Source organism: Sebastes fasciatus, chromosome 6 (assembly GCF_043250625.1).
Source record: "Sebastes fasciatus isolate fSebFas1 chromosome 6, fSebFas1.pri, whole genome shotgun sequence".
NCBI classification, from domain to species: domain Eukaryota; kingdom Metazoa; phylum Chordata; class Actinopteri; order Perciformes; family Sebastidae; genus Sebastes; species Sebastes fasciatus.
Window position 1 is genome coordinate 4,317,519 of NC_133800.1, and position 16,498 is coordinate 4,334,016.

The 16,498-nt window shown below is 38.9% G+C and overlaps 1 protein-coding gene across 1 annotated transcript in view; it reads left to right on the forward strand.

Annotated features, from left to right (window-relative positions):
- Window positions 1–977: 977 nt before the first annotated feature.
- The window catches only part of hk2 (hexokinase 2), a 70,482-nt gene continuing 54,961 nt past the window's right edge, over window positions 978–16,498 (forward strand). Inside the window, exons 1-3 of the mRNA XM_074637255.1 lie at window positions 978–1,106; window positions 1,200–1,325; window positions 11,988–12,150. Coding sequence (XP_074493356.1) covers window positions 1,263–1,325; window positions 11,988–12,150 — 226 coding nt within the window. The 5' untranslated portion in view covers window positions 978–1,106; window positions 1,200–1,262. The remainder of the gene's footprint in view (window positions 1,107–1,199; window positions 1,326–11,987; window positions 12,151–16,498) is intronic.

Here is a 16,498-nt window from a genome sequence, read left to right on the forward strand (position 1 = left end):
TTCCCCCGACATAGCAGCACCACAGTGACTTATTGAAAGCCACTACACTGACAATAACTTAAAAGATAACTTTGGTATTTTTCAACCTGGACCCTATTTTTCCATGTTTTTGTGTCTAAGTGTGGGGACAACACGTTTTGAAATTGGTCCAGTATTGAGGGAGATCGCTGCAGATGTCAGTAGCTAAACAAGCTGTGATGTAACATTTGGGGCAACCTGGCATCGTCAGTTTACGTCCACTAAAAGTGCTTGTTATTGCCACTGACATGCTCAGATTGTTATTATAGTTACTGACAAAATTATGGAAAGGACCCTACAGAGAAATGAGATGTATATATATATACATATATATATATATGTATATATATATACATATATATATGTATATATATATACATATATATATATATATATATATATATATACATATATATATATATATATATATGTACATATATATATACATATATGTACATATATATATATATATATATATATATATATATATATATATACATATATATATATATATATACATATATATGTATATATTATTACCAATGAATTTACATGTAAGTGGCATTTTATGTTGCAGCTGGTCAAGGTGGAGCTAATTTTAATTACTGTTTGGTAGTTTAACATACAGTAAAATGCATCATATTTCATAACGTGATTATAATTTTAGTATGAAAAGTCGTAATCTGCAAAGTACTTTGAAATGCAGCTGAATGTTGTATTTGTTGCAAGGCTCAACAAGGTAGTTCTATTATTTTGTCCACCCACACCACATCCATGGACAATATTTTGGTCGTGGTTAGAAGGTAACATGCAAATTGCAAAACTCTCGCGAGATGGTTATGGTAAAACATTGACCCCATTGACCTCAAATGGTTACGGTTAAGATAGGAATCAAATCTCGCGAGATTTTACAATTTGCGGGTTACCTTCTAGACATGACTATTTTAGCAGGAAAAAAAGAGCTCACGCCACGCCTTCTCTGCAGCCAATCAGCGCCATCAAATCAGGATGACGTCAACGAACTACTACTAACTTCAGGAAGCTGGAAGTTACCCACCGACCTACTGCGTGTTTGACTAACTTTACAGGTTGAATTCACCAGTTTTTAGACCAGAAACCGAGCGGCGGGTGAAACTATTATTGTTTTTGTATTTATTATTTAAATAAGTTTGTCTTTGTAGATCGTCTAAAGCAGGAGGACGAGCAGGACTCAGCGTCGCCACACATCACATCACTCAGTCAAGATGTTAGCCTCCAGTCTGCTGGCTAACTACGGTACCGAGCACCATGATGACACCGCGCTTAAAGTGAGTACTGGTGTAACACACTCAGCTGGGTTGTTTCAGGGACGTCTGGACGTGTTGCTCTACTGTGAGTTAAGTTACTTTGAGAGTGAACACGGGTCCAGCAGGGAGCCCGACTCCTCCTAGCATGTAACCTTATAAACTCAGTGATGGCTCCTCCGTCACTTCATGCTCAAACTAAATATCCCACCTGATCGACCTGTAACATCACAACATCAGCTGGGAGCTCGGACCAGATGTGCAGTGCAATAAGGGATTGGACAGCACTGTGTGACCTGTCACCATTATGAGGCAGTGCTGTACTTACTGTACGTAGTTCATTACATCTGGTGTTTAATACATTCAGTGGATCTGAAGTCACTGCGTTTATATGTTTCTAGCTATATACTGTATCTATGAAAACTTTAAGAAAAAATATGCAAATATTAGAAAATAAAAATACACAAAAACACTGGATAACAGAAGAAAATAAACATAAGATATAAAATATATATATATTAAATGTTTCGATATAAAACATTGGGTTTTATATAGTAACTAAGACTATCAATCGAAAAAATGCGATTAATCACATGATTGTCCATAGTTAATCACGATTAATCGCAAATTAAGCACACATTTTTTATCTGTTCAAAATGTACCTTAAAGGGAGATTTGTCAAGTATTTAATACTCTTATCAACATGGGAGTGGGCAAATATGCTGCTTTATACAAATATATGTATAGATTTATTATTGGAAATCAATTAACAACACAAAACAATGACAAATATTGTCCAGAAACCCTCACAGGTACTGCATTTAGCATAGAAAATATGCTAAAATCATAATATGGCAAACTGCAGCCCAACAGGCAACAACAGCTGTCAGTGTGTCAGTGTGCTGACTTGACTATGACTTGCCCCAAACTGCATGTGATTATCATAAAGTGGGCATATCTGTAAAGGGGAGACTCGTGGGTACCCATAGAACCCATTTTCATTCACATATCTGGAGGTCAGAGGTCAAGGGACCCCTTTGAAAATGGCCGTGTCAGTTTTTCCTCTCCAAAATTTAGTGTACGTTTGGAGCGTTATTTTTTTCCAGGGCTTGAACTAACAAGATCCAGCAAAGTTAGAATTCAGACTTTAAAATTCATGTAGTGGATGGCAAATCTTAATATATATCCTATTCTATAATTATATCCTTTTGTCTGGGATATGTTTAGCTCCAAGAAAGGTCCGTCGTTCCATGTGACAAACTCATCAATGACTGAACTCATTTTCGTGTAGCAGACTCAGCAGAAACTTCAATATAGTCCTGTTTTCATGCTTACTATGGCACATGGGTGAGAGAACACAGCCCTGGGGTGAGCCAGTCGAAGAACATAATGAATCTGATAAATTGACGTTCACTTTCACCCAAGAAAAATCAATAAATAGCAATGTATCATGGGTTTATTCCCCGAGGTGTTTAAACAAAAAGGTTAAGTTGGATGATTGTATTATCCTCAACTCCTCTATGTGCCCTATAGGCAAATTGTATAGGGTCGAGTGCATGCTCGGTTCCCCTTACTCAGCTCTGTCTTCACAAACTTTTCAAAGATTTTCATTACGAGAGAAGTGTGGGCGACCGGCCTTCAGTCGTTAAAAGCTTTGGTGCTGCTGGCTTTAGGAACAGGGATGATCTGAGCCTGCTTCCACAGGTTAGGTACACGTTGTAGGCTCAGAGACATGTTGAAAATATCATAAAAGATAGAACTTAACTGACTTGCACAAGACTTCAGCAATTGGCCACAGATGTTGTCAGGACCAGGGCTCTTGTTTATGTTTAGAGAAAGGAAGTCCATTTCAACCTCTCTCTGCTCCAGGACGAAATGCTGGTTGTCTTTAAGTTTACATAAAGCAAAGAGACGAAACTGTGGTGTTTTTTGACAATAGCGCTGCTGCCATTTTGGACTGAAAACGCCAAAGACTCTCTGGCCATGGACATATAAAGAGATATCTGTAAATCAGAGGATAATTTTTTTAGGTAAATCAGCTTTCCAATAGGAACACTTAAATAGCCCTCATTTAAATCGTTATGTCCTAAAAGTTGTAAATTCACTAATGGCTGAATCGGAGTTATTTTCCTTGTTGTAATGAACGTGCATCAGATTCACAGGACTGCACCGCCCGGTACGCTCATATGACATATCCGGTTCTGTCGGCTTCCTGCTAGCTGTATACGGCTGTAATAATGGTCTTTGGTCTATTGTACTTACATTTTAGAGATCCTTGACATGAAAAAGTTTGAGATTGTTCCCAAAATCTGTGTGCTGGATTTTTCTAACTTCCATTTATGTCCATTGCTCACTTTATGCTCCTCCGGGAAGCGACCGAGCAAAAAAGTTCAATAAATAAGTAAGTAAGTAAGTAAATAATTATACTAGTATGCATATTTATAATATTTTTATTGTTCCAACACAGGCCATTTCGGTTGAGACATTAAATATATGACAATAGAATAGAAATAATATTGTTTTACTTTTGAACGGCACTTTGTAGGCGGATGTTTTATTGCCGTCCGGTAGTCGCTTTCAGTCCAAAGTGGAAGCGTAGTTCTGCTGGTTGGCGCTGATGTTTTCAATGGAATGACCAATTGACTTTCACTTCTTGGCAATAAACGTTCTTTGGTTTACATCTGAGTCCCTCAACTTCATCTCTAAAATCAAACTGATTCAAATCTCAGGTAGAATTTATTAAGATCGTTGGCAAACTCACTGTCTGACCTGAAGCCATCCATAATAATGTTGGTTCTGTTATAACAGAAAGTTTATGAGCAGGCCGCCATGTTGTTTCCTGTTTGAAACGGCAAGCAGAAAACCAGGGACCAATCGGGTGCATTCCACGAGGGGGTACGTCACCGCTTGAACGGCCAGTTGAGTGGAGCAGTGCGTCCCCTAGTGTCCTCGCCGGACCTGGTGGACATTTACCGCTGGATTTAACATTATAGACATGACCACTGACTATTTGTGTGTCCACAAATTAACAGACTGACCATACAAGGTCCAGCCATATAGTCTGTTTTGACCGAGTCTTTTTCATAACTTTATGTCTAGTTTTTAAATGTATGGTTGTATAAAAAAATATTTGACTGTAAAATGAGTTTATTTGGTTGATGTTTTGATTCCGAAAATAGTGAAAATGTAGGCTTCTCCAAAGAGGACAGCATCTGCCTTATCACATGTAGTTCTGGAAAAAATAATCAGAATGTCACCAAATTTGGACTGGGTGTTTGCAGACAGTCATTGCATACAATAAAGCATCATCAATACTTTTGTCCATTTTTTAAATGCATACACAAACACATTTGAATTATAGGCGGAAATTGAATAGGAAATAAAAAATCCAAGAGGTATGTGTTTGTCTGTCATTAAGGAGACCTATCACCAAAAAAGTACATGTACTGAAGACCGTTATCTTATCGTAAAAAGTAGGTTATTTGACTCTTCACCCTCTGTCACAACCCCCTAACAGGTAACTAATGCAGCCAGCACTTAAAACACACAAATACAAAGGGTTATGTAAATATGGGCAGAGAATGACACAAACCATAGATGAAGACAAAAACTACATACATTTAATGCAAACAGGTTGAATATACATTTCCTTATTATATTAAATGCACTTTTTCTATATTTTAATGTATGTTTGAATGTTTTTTTATATTTTCTTTGAATGATTTAACTGAAAATGTTGGCTCATTGAATTGGAAGAATCATAGATGAATCATAAATTGGATCCTAAATGAATAATCACTTATATACAGTATAGATATACAATGTGACCCAACATTATAAGTTCCATTCTCCACCTACGCTGTCATCCATAATTCTGTTAGGGCACTCTAGAAAGTCACAGGCACAGGATCCAATGCGATCTTGCACTTCTTGTAGTGCTGCTACCTTTTCATACATCACTGGTTCCATGACTCCTTCCGTCAACCTCCAACCTTTCCCCACAGGACTCCAAAGCACTGTTCTTTGTGATGGCTGTGACACCAAACAGCAGTTTGGTACATGGCTCTTAGTACATGCTGCAGGCATGTCTGAGGTGGAAGCCAGTACATACTGTACCTCAACTTATCCTGACTGGTACACTGTTCTTTGTGATGGCTGTGACACCAAACAGCAGTTTGGTACATGGCTCTTAGTACATGCTGCAGGCATGTCTGAGGTGGATGCCAGTACATACTGTACCTCAACTTATCCTGACTGGTACACTGATACTCTTCTTGTTCTTCTTCTGGCCGTACAAAATGAGCGCTTAACGTTGGCCACAGGCGATGACTCCTCAAGATGTGTTCTCAAACCATAGTGACTTCGGCCTTTCAGCTCCTCCAAGTGCTTCTGTAGTTTTGTGAAAGCAGTTGTTTTTCCTATTTTGAAAAAGCTGCTTGTTGGATCAGCCTGTCAGCGCATGACACACATTTGGATCAAACCCGATCCAAACACGCTGCAACTTGCTTGATACGAGAGCAACACAAGAACGTCAGTGTCATTGCACTTGACGATGACTCTTGTGTATGTCTCGGCGAGGTGGATGGCATGTAGCTTTATCCTTGTGTTGGTTTCTTCTGCATCTTCAAAACCTCTGGCCAAGATGATCGTCTGTTCCTCAGGGAGTCTACGTGGACCAGAACTGGTTATGTAATTGCAAACAAAAGCAGAAAGCATACCCTTGTTGCCACTGCTTGTCAAGTACCTCCTGTAATTTGGCACTTTAAGTGTGCCCTTAGATCACATGTGTTGGTTCCTACATCTCCAACTGCTCCTCGTCTTTATCTTTCTTGTTGTGTGATGGAGTTTAGGTGGTCATATCGATCAAATACCACGGCAGTACAATTGATTTTTTTCCCTCTCCCAATAGCAGTGACAAGATTCTTTTGAGAATGTGTTTGAAACCCTGATTCATTCAGACTCTGAAGTAATGCTATCTATGTCCTTGAGATCATGCATTATGTATGAATAGCCTCCACTTCAGCATTAGGCTTGGCTACAAGTTGGTTAGAGCTGTGCAGGGGAGCGCTAACGCTAACAGTAATAGATACTAAAGATGTTGATGGTAATCGATCAGAAATGTGTCTGTTAAATTCTTGATGTTTCCCTTATAAGCATTGTAAAATATAACCCATCATTAGACACATTTACAATACACACCATCTACAACTACTATGGTTTAGCTTGATGTTAGTTGCAAATCCATTGGAACATTTTTCTTTTCTGTTGTTTTCAATACTTAAAGCAGATCTTACCGTTTTGCTTCTCCAGAAGGATTCCATCTTTAACGTTTAACAGCCCTTCTCTTCTTAAATGTACAGGACAATGCAGATGGAGGTCACTGACACAAGCTAAAATTAAAGCTCTGTGTGTGCAGTGCACTTTAAATCGTTCCCCGAATTGTAACTTAACCTTTTATGTTAATTGTATCCTACTTACGATAGTACGAATTATTCATTAAAGTATTCTATGGAGAAACTAGGTAAATCTTAAAAGTAGGAATGATGAATAGCAGGCTAAATGTCTTATTTATATCACTGATTTGAATGGAAAACCAACAATAGGCTATACAAAGCAAATGCAAATACAGAGGACCCCAGTTTATAGCCCGTCTACTATGTACTTTGTATAATTTATTAATGATTTATAATTCAAATTAAGATGAATCGTTGCTTTTTTTCCCAATTCATTCAGTCAGAATGTTCAAACCAACCAGGTATGTGCAATTAAGTCATGTAAAATGTTTTTATACAACCAGTTATGAAAACACACAGTTGAGCTTTGTTCTACCTGAGGTAGGGGTTTCTCAAGAACTAAAGCCTTGCAAGAGTCTCTGAACATCTCCCAGACGGTACAGTCAAAGCAATCCTGAAGACAAGTAGTGGATTCCTCAGACCACAATTTAACCTCTTTGGTCTGTTTTTTTTTTCTCTCCTTAGGACAGTTTTTTATGTGGGGAGAAGGAGCACACAGTTGTGGTCGGCAGAACCTAAGGAGAGCAGGGGCATTGATTTATATGCTCCCTTAACTGTACCATAACAGAGATCTAACATCTTATTCTGCCTGGTTGGACAAGTTACATATTGGTAGAAATTTGTCAAAAACTTTTTCAGGAACACATGATAAAAATCTCCAGGTATAAGATTTGGGAGACTTGTGTGAAGTGGACTGTATGCTGTACTACTACTTCTACTGCTACTACTGCTTGTGGCAGTGTCAGGATTGGCTTTTGGATTAATATACACAGTTGTCATTACTGTTTGTGGGAATTCACATTGAGCTTCTGTTTCCTCAGCAAGATCAAGGTGCACTAAGCACTGCATACAGTATATCTGGTTATCCTATTAATTTATCTAATGTTTGATTTCTTATTCAGTGAAATTCCTGAGAGCAGTCTTGTGCAATCACTGATAGAAATCATAGTATCTTTACTGCATCATAGAACATATGCTCAGTAACACTACACTTGGGCCTTTCCCACAGATCTTTTTTTTTTTTTTTTTTTTTTTTGAAAAATGGTCGAATGGACCCAGTTGACCTGCTGTTGGCTCCCGTTGTTGCTTTCTATTTCCTTGCTGTCATTTCCTTTTTAACAGTGGACAAGTTATGGTTTCCTGTAGACTGGCTGTATTCACACCAGATCAGGCGTTGCAGCGAATCGCCGCAGGGTTGTGTGGCCTTGTGGGACAGTTACTTTAATGGCCCACTGATTGCACTGATTACTGACTTTGTTCCCTCATGGCTAGGTTGTACAGCTCTGGATCGCCAGTTATGTGATTGGCCACCGAAGCGTGATGTCGGTTTGTCCAAAAGTTGATTCTGTTCCTACTTTTCAGCCGTAGTGTTTTTTTTGGCACCTCCTGTGGTAGCCGCAGCCGCAGCCGCAGCCGCAGCCGCAGCCGCAGCCGCAGCCCAAACACACTACCTCAAGTCAAAATGAATTGGTGGACTTGTATTTTCACTGCACAGCCGGATCTGATGTCACTGCAGCCTGAAGGCACGGTCACACATCCAAAATTAACATTTGCCTCCTGTTCGCTTCCATTCTATGCGAGCAAAGCGGCGAAAAAACATTTGCTTCCTGTTGCGAAGCACATTCACATCTTCGGATTTGCATGGAGTTCAACTTGCTCTGGGTCAATAGGATCCCTGTAGTTGGTCCTCTGCCTACGCAAATCTATTCAAACCAGTTATTGAAAAAGTGTTGCAGCTGTGTTGTGAATCTCTGTTGGGATGGTTTCTGCTGTTTCAACACTCTTAGTGGGCCTCAGAAGTCTGAAATAAGGTAATGTAGACATAGACTGATTCTGATTCTGAAAGAATGCTGACCTTTGTTTGTACAAAAGTAAAAAAAAAAGGATCACCTGAAACAAAACATTGCATTTCCCCCTGTTCCTTTGGTTAATGCCAGGCCCATATTTAGTTTCTTCCACTCACTCCTTACCCTTAGATTATTTGATGTGTCAGACAAAACATGCCAGTAGTAGACTGGGCCTTTTTTGAATGTCATAACATCAGATGGGGAAAATCTGGTCTTATCGTCAGAAAAGGCCTTCTCACCTCGTTTTGTCAAACTATTTCTGGTTAAACTCTGCTATCCCCACTATCTCCACTCTCAGACTGTAGTATAGTACAGACAGTTTGTACCTGTGAGCCAGACTATTCTGTTCTTTCTGTTCTTGTTTCTTTACTTCTGTTTCTTTTTATGCCCAGAGGCCAAGGTGACGTAGTAGGAAAGCTGATGCATTTTTAAAAGTCTTTATTTTGTCTTAAATCCATTCTGAAAACTTTTCCCGTAAAAGGTGGTCTCAGGGTACACAATTTATTTATTAGAAAAATCCTAAAATGTCTTGTTTGGAACCGTTGTTTATGCACAAAATGCCACCTTCCAGTTGTGATGTATAAAAACAGACTTTGTGGGAGAATGTGCGCACCTGTACGTAAACTGTGACCCACGCGTTTGTACATTATGTAGACAGGAGAAATTGGCGATGCGGATGGTGAGGCGGTGAATTGAAGCCAGACGGTAGAAATTGAAATGTGTGAGAGGCATCATTATACACATAATGATGCCTCTCACACATTTAATTATTCCTCATATCTCATGTTACTTATAGATCCCACTTTATCATAAACATTCAAACCATCTGTGCTTGTGCTAATGAGCTATGACTATTCCTTAAGCACCTTTCAAGCTGTTGAAATTATCATCGGTCGTAGAAATCCAAGATAACCTCAAATAGCACTAAAGAACTGCAGAACAGAATGTATATTTTCAATAATCTTATAATACTGTGCATATATCACCAAGCATGATTTTAGTTTTCATTAGGGCTGGAGCGATACACCTATCTCCCGATTCGATAGCATCACGATGCCGATTCGATATGTGTTGCGATTTTTAACCATTGTGATTCTACAAGTAATGTGATTCGATATCACGATTTATTGTGATTTTTGTTAACTTTTTTAACACTACACCATGGGGAAATGTTGAATCATACATTTCTAGAGACTTTTACTTTGGAAAATATCTACATTGATACAGTAAAATGTTAGATTTTCAGCATGTATTTAGTCGGAGATGTCCTAAAGTCAAATATATCAGTCATTGTCAGGCATTTTATTTATTAAATGTTTTCCAGCAACCCTAAAAAACAAATAATAAAGACATTTCCCTCACAAATTAGTGATTGTTTCTTTTTAATTTATAAGGGACATATATTTTATACTTCTGGTGAATACAAGTCCAATCAATCTTATTTCCATATATGTATTTTGTATATACAGTTTCCTTTGTTAACACCTTATTTTGAAAACCGGACGTGTGTACTTCCGCTAACTTCACCAAGTTTGTCGCTAGCTCTCCCGTCAGCTCCGTTCTCTTTATCCATCCATGGTCAGCTCCATCGGGGCCGTTTGAATGCATTTAACATAAATGTCAGTGTATGGGTGCTCTACAGTTGTAGCGTCGGCCCATTTGACCACGGAGATGAGAGTGACGGCTGGTAACCGCACGTTACCGCGTTACGATAATGTTAACAGTCCATTACAGAGTTAGCATGCAGCTTTAGCCGTGATGTCTAGCTCTGCTTTTCTTGGCAATATGTGAAACCCAAAGTGTTTCCATACTTTACTGGATGTGTAGTGTTTACCACTTTGGATTTAACACGTGAGGGTGCAGGTCGTATCCACGTGGAACCTCTGCCGTTTTCTGCTTTCTCGTTTCGGCTCGCTGCGGTTTGTTTTGGTTGACGGATACGGAACAGAGATGACGTCACGTTACTCAGACTACAACAATAAAAGTGGTAACTTCCTTCTACCTCCGCACAGACTCAAATGAAGCAAATATATCGATTCTGGCATTAAAAAAATCTATTTCAAAATCATAAAATAAAAATCGCGATACATAGGTGAATAAATTTTTTTTTCCCACCCCTAGTTTTCATATAGTTTTTGTGTGTAAAATGCTGCAGTGAAAATGGATTTGATACGGACAGATACAGTATACATAGACCAACTGAAAACCGCTATCCGATGCAAGTATCATACTGTGTCTTCAGTGCTCTGTGGCGCACTCATTGGAGACACCGCTGTGGCTGTCAAACACTCTCTGCTTCCTCCAGTCACCTCACCTGGCACATCTTCACCACCTGCACATATGAAATGTGTAAATTAGTCTGGAAATAAAGTCAGTGACAATCGTTACACTCCATATCTTCAGTCCTAATCATGACGTAGGCCAAGTTTCCCAAGCAAATTTGTCTGATTGCTGTAAACATATAAATATTGTGGTGACACTCATAATGCTGAACGGTGGATGGTGGATGCACTGGGACTATGTGAGTGGAAGAATTATGAGGGAACGAGTGTTCAGGGACGACTTTGCATGTGCTTTGCATTGACCATTTATGGTTGAATGAATGTGGATGTGTAGAGGGCGGTATATGAGGCTGATCCTTGTGCAGACAATTCCAAATTGATTTGGGATTTATAAAAGTAAATTGCACACTGGCAGGCGTACGCATGGTTTTACAAATCAGAATGTTTTTTGGTGTATGTACATTTCCTCATTTGTGCGTATACCAACATTTAGTGTGGATCCTATTCGGGCTGACCCGAATACTACTGAAGCTTTCTTATAAATAAGTATGTAATAATAATAAGAATGTATAAATCCCCAAAATATCCCATGAAATAAGGAATAATTCCACATTGAACATTAATTATGATTAGCTACTCTCAGATGGATATCGCTGTTTGTTGTGTGTAGAGGTGCATTTGTGTGCAGTAGTGCAGCAGCAGCACTGTCCCAGGCACTGAAAGAAAATCCACACTTGCGCATCAGCCAGCAATACCAGCAGAGCTGCTTTTGAGCAAACAAAAAAAGGATGTTTTGCATCTATTTCAGGCGCATCATGCCTTTTAACATGCTGCTTTTGCTACAGACAGCAAAATAAAGGAACCCTTCTAAAGAGTTTCTGAGCTTTTCTCAATGCACAGCTCTCCATTTTTTTATGTAATTTGTTAGTTGATTTGTTTTAATGACAATGCATTCACTATTTTATTTATTGACTCACTGCTCCACTGCTATATATGACTTCTTGGCTTGCGTGTAACAGTTTCTTCTCTCTGCAACGTCTTTAGGTGGACAAATACCTGGACCATTTTCAGCTGTCAGATAAGACCGTGATGGAGTTGTCAATACGATTTCGGCGAGAGATGGACAAAGGCCTGTGCAGAGACACCAATCCCACAGCTGCTGTCAAGATGCTGCCCACGTTTGTGCTCTCCACTCCAGATGGAACAGGTAATACCCCCTTCTCAGACAACAAATACATAAACTGGGTCCACTTAAGACCAAAATCCTGGGTAAGCACATCCCAGATAGTACACTACATCTGCCATGTTTCCAACTCCCTCCCAGTGCCCTGCGTCACGGAGCTATCGGGGGAAAACAAGGGGAGGTGGAATCTGTTTATATATAAACAAAGGTCGGTGAGTGCAGATGTCACAGTGTTAAAGACAACATGCACTCCTCACTAAGAGACCATTTTCATTAACTGTAAACCGTTTTATTCACTGCAGGAGATTTCCTCCTTTATTCTGGTCGGTGTTTTTCATCCCACCTCAGGTCTGTGTTAGTGAGGCGTTACAACACCTGTTCTGACCAGATAACCTCCACGGAGCACAAACATTCAGACTCCCGGCTCATTGTAGTAGGGGATTTTAACAGGGCAAACCTCTGCAGTGAACTGCAAATATACAGACGGCACATTTATTGTCCCACTATAGATATAAACACAGAAGACCATTGCTACACCATATTAAGGGACGTCTATCGCACCCCTCCCCCCACGTGCAGCTTTGGGACTCTCTGATCACTGTCTGGTTCATCTTCTCCTGACAAAGCTGGAGTAACAGGCCTGCTTTGACTTCACTGACTGGAGTGTTTTTGAGACTGCAGCTACAGACCTGGATGAACTCCCTGACACTGTGACATCTTAGTTCAGCTTTTGTGTAGGATATGTTTGCCAACTCAAACTTTCTGCACTTACAACAACAACAACAACAACAAACCCTGGTTTACAGCTGAACTCTACAGAGGCCTACAGAGTATCTGCTCTATACCAAAAGCGTCCTGACTAGGGTTGTTGATAATTAACCGTTTAACCGTTAACCGACATTAAGCATCTTCACCGATTAACGCTATCGGTTAAAATAAATGTTAATAATGAATTAAAAAGCTGAGAAAAACTTGTCACTTTAAGGAGAAAAGCTGGTCCACCTTAAGAGAGTCTGAGCCGGCGTTACAGATACAGGAGGTTGGCCTCGTAGCATTTATTCACCGACAAATAAACTGTACACACACTGTCTGCTACATCTACGTTCACAGCTATACCGCACCGACAACACACACACGGTCTGTCGGAAACTTGCTGAAGATACGCTGACAGACTGTATGTGTGTGACAACGGTGAGCATGAAGCTACCAGCAGAGCTACAGATGCTAACGTAGCACAAACACACACACTGTTTTGTCGGGCAATCGCTGTTGTTAATCCGGGCGGACAGAGTGTCGTTACGCCGGGCAGACACAACAGACAATCTGCTAAACTAAACTAAATGTGCGGTGGAGACTTTTACTGGGAAAGTGGCTCCATGTCCGCAACACTACATGAAGCACCGTGGCTGCTATAGTAGCTCTCCTGATGGTGAACTGGGGACTCAGTTGTCTGTTGTGCTCCTGCAGCTGGTACACAAAAATCTTGTCGGTTAACGGTTAATAATTGGTTAACAAGGGTCGGTTATCGGTTAAGAACATTTTTCAAAATTAGTATCCCTAGTCCTGACATAACTTTTGTTATGATTTGATGCTATATAAGAATAAATTAAATCCTGTACAACCAAGCCAGAAACAAAAAAGGAGAGCAGAGTAGCAAAGAGAAGCTACACTGACTAGCTGAAAAACAGGTTTTCAGCCAACAGCCCTGTGACAGTGTGGAGAGGCCTGCAGGACATCGCCAGTTACAGGAAACCAACCGCCCACCCCCCACACACACACGACAGCCTGAATGTTTTTTACCCATGGCTGTCAAAGTTAACGCAATAATAACGCGTCAACAAATTTGTATTAACGGCACTAATTTCTTTAACGCATAAACACAACGTACTTTAGGTTGTAGTGGGCTCAGTTTTATAGCTATAGTGAAGATACTGGCATCATATGAAACTAGAAACTAGCTTGTCACCAAGGAGGCTAAATAACGCTCCAAACTTATGGTAAATTCTGGCGAGGAAAAACTGCCACGGCCATTTTCAAAGGGGTCCCTTGACCTCTGACCTCAAGATATGCAAATGTAAATAGGTTCTATGGGTACCCACGAGTCTCCCCTTTACAGACATGCCCTCTTTATGATAATCACATGCAGTTTGGGGCAAGTCATAGTCAAGTCAGCACACTGACACACTGACAGCTGTTGTTGCCTTTTGGGCAACAACAGGCAACAACAACATAACTTTTGTTATGATTGCCATGTTATGATTTGAGCATATGTTTTTATGCTAAATGCAGTACCTGTGAGGGTTTCTGGAGAATATTTGTCATAGTTTTATATTATTATTTGATTTCCAATAATAAATATATACATACATTTGCATAAAGCAGCATATTTGTCCACTCCCATGTTGATAAGAGTATTAAATACTTGACAAATCTCCCTTTAAGGTACATTGAGGAGATAAAAATGTGAGATTCATTTGTAATTAATCGCGATAAACTATGGACAATCATGCGATTAATCACAATGAAATATTTTAATAAATTGTCAGCCCTAGTTTTCCCGCTGGTTTGATAAGCCAACATTGACACCACTCACCGTGATATGAGACTAGATATCATCTTAGATTTTGGATATCTGTATACAAGTTGTTTTAAAAGCTGCATTACATTACAGCATTACAGCCACTTAGTCATTATATCCACATTACTGATGATTATTTATCAAAAATCTCATTGTGGACATATTTTGTAAAAGCACCGATGGTCAACCATACAACATCGTCGCAATATTGATATCGAGGTATTTGGTCACAAATATCGTGATATTTGATTTTCTCCATGTCACCCAGCTGTATATGCACGAGCACGCTTCTAATTGAACAATTAGTCTGTTTATTGATTAGTTCATCAACAGAATAGTAGTCGTCGACTATTTTGATAATCAATTCATTGTTTGAGTCCTTTTTCGAGCAAAAATACCAAATATTTGCTCGTTCCAGCTTTTCAAGTTGAAGGATTTTTTTTTTCTGCTTTTCTTGTTTTATATCATTATGAATGGAATTTGTTTAGGTTATGGAGTTTTGCCCCTGAAAACCCCCCCCCCAGCAATTTGAAGACATTACCATGAGCCCTCGGAAATTGTGATGGGCATTGTTTTTATCCCCCCAATTTCATGACACTTTACAGAAAAGATGCTTAATTGATTAGTTGAGAAAATAGTCAGCAGATTTATCGATTATGAAAATAATCGTTAGTTGTAGCAGAGGATTTATTGTGGAAGCGAAAAGCAAACGCACCTATTTGGCAATATTTCATGTTTAATCCCAATACTATAAGGCAGGGGTGTCAAACTCAAATACACAGTGGGCCAAATTTAAAAAATTGGTACAAGTCGAGGGCCGAACTGGTTCAATGTTTATTGCAAAACTTATTGAAATTAACTTATTGCACATATTGAACCTGGAACTAACAAAGCTTAAGTTATTGCCTATAAAAACAACATTAAACATTAAATAAATGAACAATCTGTTGCATTCATTTCTTATGGCTCTATCTGCAGCTTTTCCAGAGTAATTTCTTTTTTTTTCTTCTTTTTTTTTTCACAATATTTTTATTATGCTTTTAAACACAAACACCGACAAAACCAACAATAAATCAGCACACATTGGTCACAATAACTAAACACCAGATTTAGATCCCTAACACACAGTATACATAGCACCTAATATACTCAAAGAGAAGATTTTACACAATCACATATGTATTTGAAAAATCAAAGCATCTATGTATGTATATAAATAGGGATAAGGAGGCGCTCAGTCCGTTACAATTTATCGCAATCGACACTGATGCAACAAAACATTTTAAGAAAAATAAGATAACAAATAAATATCTCGCCCTATGACCCAAAAATGGCCCTTTGGCAAATTTTCAATATTGCAATCTATCAGACCCTTTAGTTCAAGTTTTTCACCAACATATTTAAAAAAGGATATCCAAGTCTTAAAGAAATCACCCATTTTACATTTAAATCTGCATGTTAGATATTCCATTGATATTAGCTCAAATATCAGTTTATACCACTCCACAACTGTTGGTGTTTTGTTTTTTTTGTTCTTTTTTACACTAATATGTTCATTGGGTTTTCCTATTTTCACAAACACAATAAGGATAAAGGAAAAAGAGAAAAAACAACAACAACAACAACAACAAAAAAAACACTGGTACAGCTCAGGTAAAAAAAAAAAAAAAAAAAAAAAATGTATATAGGAGGTCATAGGAAATAGTCCATAGTGCAGGGAAGTCACAGGATATATGAGGTAATGTTTAAGAGACTCCTTGTAAGATAATGGAAGAGAGTTCGGGTCCAATATAA